This window comes from Amphiura filiformis, chromosome 19 (assembly GCF_039555335.1).
Source record: "Amphiura filiformis chromosome 19, Afil_fr2py, whole genome shotgun sequence".
Taxonomy (NCBI): Eukaryota; Metazoa; Echinodermata; class Ophiuroidea; order Amphilepidida; family Amphiuridae; genus Amphiura; species Amphiura filiformis.
The window spans coordinates 6,562,575-6,566,242 of record NC_092646.1 but is presented as its reverse complement, the minus strand read 5'-3'; the positions used below and the strand labels follow the sequence as shown (position 1 = coordinate 6,566,242).

Here is a 3,668-nt window from a genome sequence, read left to right as displayed (position 1 = left end):
CCCAGAAAGACCTAATTTTTTTTGGTGTTTTGGGGAAAAATCCATATCTTCAATACGAAAGGTCAAAATTTTAAATTGATCGTCGGCTTTTCATCCCACCTACATATACTTTAAGTATAAATCATCAGATTTATAAAGTTTACTTCAAGTACTGTTAAATATCAAAAATATATAAATTTTTAATGATTTGCCATAAAATGTGTATTAAATTGCGAATTTCAAAAATCAAAATTATTTGAAATCAGAATGACATTCTTCGTATTCAGAATGCAATTCGATATGTCTGATGTGCTCTAATGTCCCGCAATAAATACTGTCCAAACGTTCATACCCCAGCCCTTAATCAATAGCACTTTATCAGTAATTTATGTTTATTGCTTTTGAGATATTGCTTTTATTTAAGTGTGCGGATCCTTTTATGCGCAGTATATTATACAAAAGGACGGTGTATAGGGAGATGATATTCATCGTTATGCGTTATATAAGACGAATTGATATCGAGTATACATTTATACATGGAGTTGCGGGGAATAATTCTTATGAAAAGTTCCATATTAAAGTTTTATATGCATCTAAAAGTCGTAAACAAGATACCTTTAATGTCGCAGATTGATGGATAGAGCGAGAAGTGTCCTCCTACTCTCGAAAAAAACTCGAAACAATAATACCCTTGTCGAAACGATGGCTATTATCGGTAGATATCGTGTTACGACCATTTAACATTTGATGCGCGTGCGTGGGTGTGGGTGTGCAAAAACGATTAATTTGTGTAAAACCTGGAAGTTTGGCTTTAATTTCTTGCCATGTAAATCAAAGAAATAAAAAATATTGTCACATATTTACATACAATACTATTAGAAATGAACGGTGTTTCAAATAAAGTCTTTAGATGAGACAAATATGATTGGTTGTAAGTTACTCGGTTATACAGGGTGTCTCATAAAAAATTACCGAGTGAATAAAATTGGTCATAAGTGGAGAAATGGGACTCTGGCTCAGATGGGACTCTGTCATGCAAGTAGATACATCTTGGAAAAGCTCCTTTATGTATGGACACCAGAGCTCCTATCTTTCCATGTCAATGCCATCCACGACCAACTTCCATCACCAGCTAATTTGAGACTCTGGGGAAAGACCAACCTTGGATCCTGCCATTTATGTCATCATAATAACTGCTCTCTATTCCATATCTTAAATAGATGTTACTATTCTCTGCAGAGTGGTAGATACAACTTGAGACATGATCAGACACTGAAAGCTGTAGCAAATGGCATAATGCCCTTCATTGAAGAGGCAAATCAGAAGTCGTACACCCCTCCAGAAGATACCAATTATATGACTACTATCAAGTTCCGCACTGCAGATGGTGTAACCTACCGGAATCCAGCACTGCCTCTTCCAAAAAGAAATCCAACAAACCTCTTACAGAAGGCCAATGACTGGGAATTTCTGATGGATGAGGAACATAAGCAAGCAGAATTTCCTCCCATAATCACAGAGACTGCAAAACGTCCTGATATTACAATCTATTCTGAAAGGACCAAAACAGGTATCATCATTGAGCTTACAGACCCAATGGAAGAAAACTTGTCAAATGCCAATGCAAGAAAGAAAAGCAAATACCAAGATCTTGTAGCCGACTGCGAAAATAAGGGATGGTGTACGCACTACTTCCCAATTAAAATTGGAAGCAGAGGTATTTACAACACATCGCTGACAAAATGCATCGCTGCTCTCGATGGACACTAGTCTAGCTATACACTAGTCCTGCCTGTTGCCTTACATCACCCGGGTGGACCGTTGCAACGGTGTGGCACTTGCTAGTGTAACAAGCTGATTTTGTTTGTTTGTTAGTTAGACTGCAACAAGGTGGTTTTTCCAATTTTGTCATCTGAGGGAAGCGGGACGGTTGGGCCCTTAAAACCGGTTTAACCCACCAGAGTCTGGTCCTAAGTCCAGAGACCTCAGAGAATTGCTTGATGCCTACCCAAGACAAGGAGATATGCAGTTCAAGAAATACTTCCCAAGACACCTTCAAAGAGGCATTATAATGGAGTGCCCATCTGTATAAGGGTGAAATAAGCCTCCGAAGGTGACTGCGCTGAGGCTCTACCAATGAATTACTACTCTGTTTATAATGTATGTTTGCATGACTCTGTTTCGGCGACCTTTTGACGACATCTCAGGTGTACTCGCAAAGGCTTATGGGATTTACCGAAAAGGTGAATTGACGATCAACTTCACACAGCCCGTGATTGGTTTAGTACGCTTGTAAACGGAAGGTTGATTCATCTGGTGCCTTCATCGGAGAAAAGGAATCGCAGAAAATGGCAAAAATGGCGGTTCTTTTATAAAGCAAAAACCAACATTTCTAGGCATTGTTGCTTTTTGCAAACATTGCTCTAATTGGTAGACCTGTAAAATTGAGTACGCCCTTAATGGTATCTGGGCTCACCCTTTCCTATACTTTTTGTTTAATGTCTCATAGTATAAGGCCAATTGTATTTGCTTTTTACGAGCCCACTATACAGGCTGACCCATAAAAACCGTATTCCAACAAATGTTGTGATATTTTTAAATGTGTTTTCGCCGAGAGTTGTTTATAAGTAGTATTGAAGATATGATCTCTGATATAATTATGGTGGCTGGATGAATTCTACAATTCTCGCTATTCGCAATAAGGGCGCCGCCAGCGGTTTGCGATGTAATCGTGATGTATCATGGGAAAAGGTCGACATCCAAGTCCGCGCAATACGAATATTACCATGCTATTACATAGGAACACGTGACAATATTTTTTAGTTTGTCAAAATAAAGGTGTTACACGCGAATCGATACTCAATAATACTTGATTTGAAATGTGCACAATTAATTTTTTCTATCGATTTGCGTGTAATACCGTTATATTGACAAACTAAAAAATATTGTCACGTGTTCCTATGTAATAGCATGGTAATATTCGTATTGCGCGGACTTGATGTCGACCTTTTCCCATGATACATCACGATTTTCCCATGATACATCACGATTACATCGCAAAATCCGCTGGCGGCGCCCTTATTGCGAATAGCGAGAAGTGATTCGTACAACATGTACGTATTTTTGCCCATAGAAGTCCACGTTGAAAGTTGCTTTTTCATTCACTATGCAAACCCTCCCGGCTCCGCAACAAAACATGACTCAAAACTGACTCAATAATCGTGGAATAAATGACCGAATACATAATGAATAATAACAATAAAATAACAAAATACTGATATCAATTAAATTTAAATAAAGGAAAACTATAATAATTAAACTTAAATAAAATTACAAATAGAAAAAAAAATAAAAATTCAAATAGAAATCAATTTGAATTTTAATACAAAACAGTTTTATTGGTACTTTAACATCAGAATCAATAAACCCCCGCAAACTTAAAATACACAAAATAAAAGGAATTACAAATGGCAAGCAGTCCTTGTGGGAGGCGAATGGAAAACACAACTGTGCAATAAATAATAGGCAGCCTAGAAGATCAAACAATGCACTGTTTATAATGAAAGACAGAAATAAAAAGTCTAGTTTCGCGTCTAAAGCACAGGTCGGCAACAAATCACGGCGCGGCGCGTCTTTGCCCTGACGTCAGACGCGATATAGTATTTTTTATCTTGTCTTTCATAATAGTG

The 3,668-nt window shown here is 37.5% G+C and overlaps 1 protein-coding gene across 1 annotated transcript; it reads left to right on the top strand.

The window, feature by feature from the left end:
• Positions 1–999: 999 nt before the first annotated feature.
• On the top strand, positions 1,000–1,749 carry LOC140141702 (uncharacterized). Its single transcript, XM_072163614.1, has one exon. The coding sequence runs from the start codon at positions 1,000–1,002 to the stop codon at positions 1,747–1,749; it is 750 nt and encodes a 249-aa protein (XP_072019715.1).
• The last annotated feature ends 1,919 nt before the right edge of the window (positions 1,750–3,668 follow it).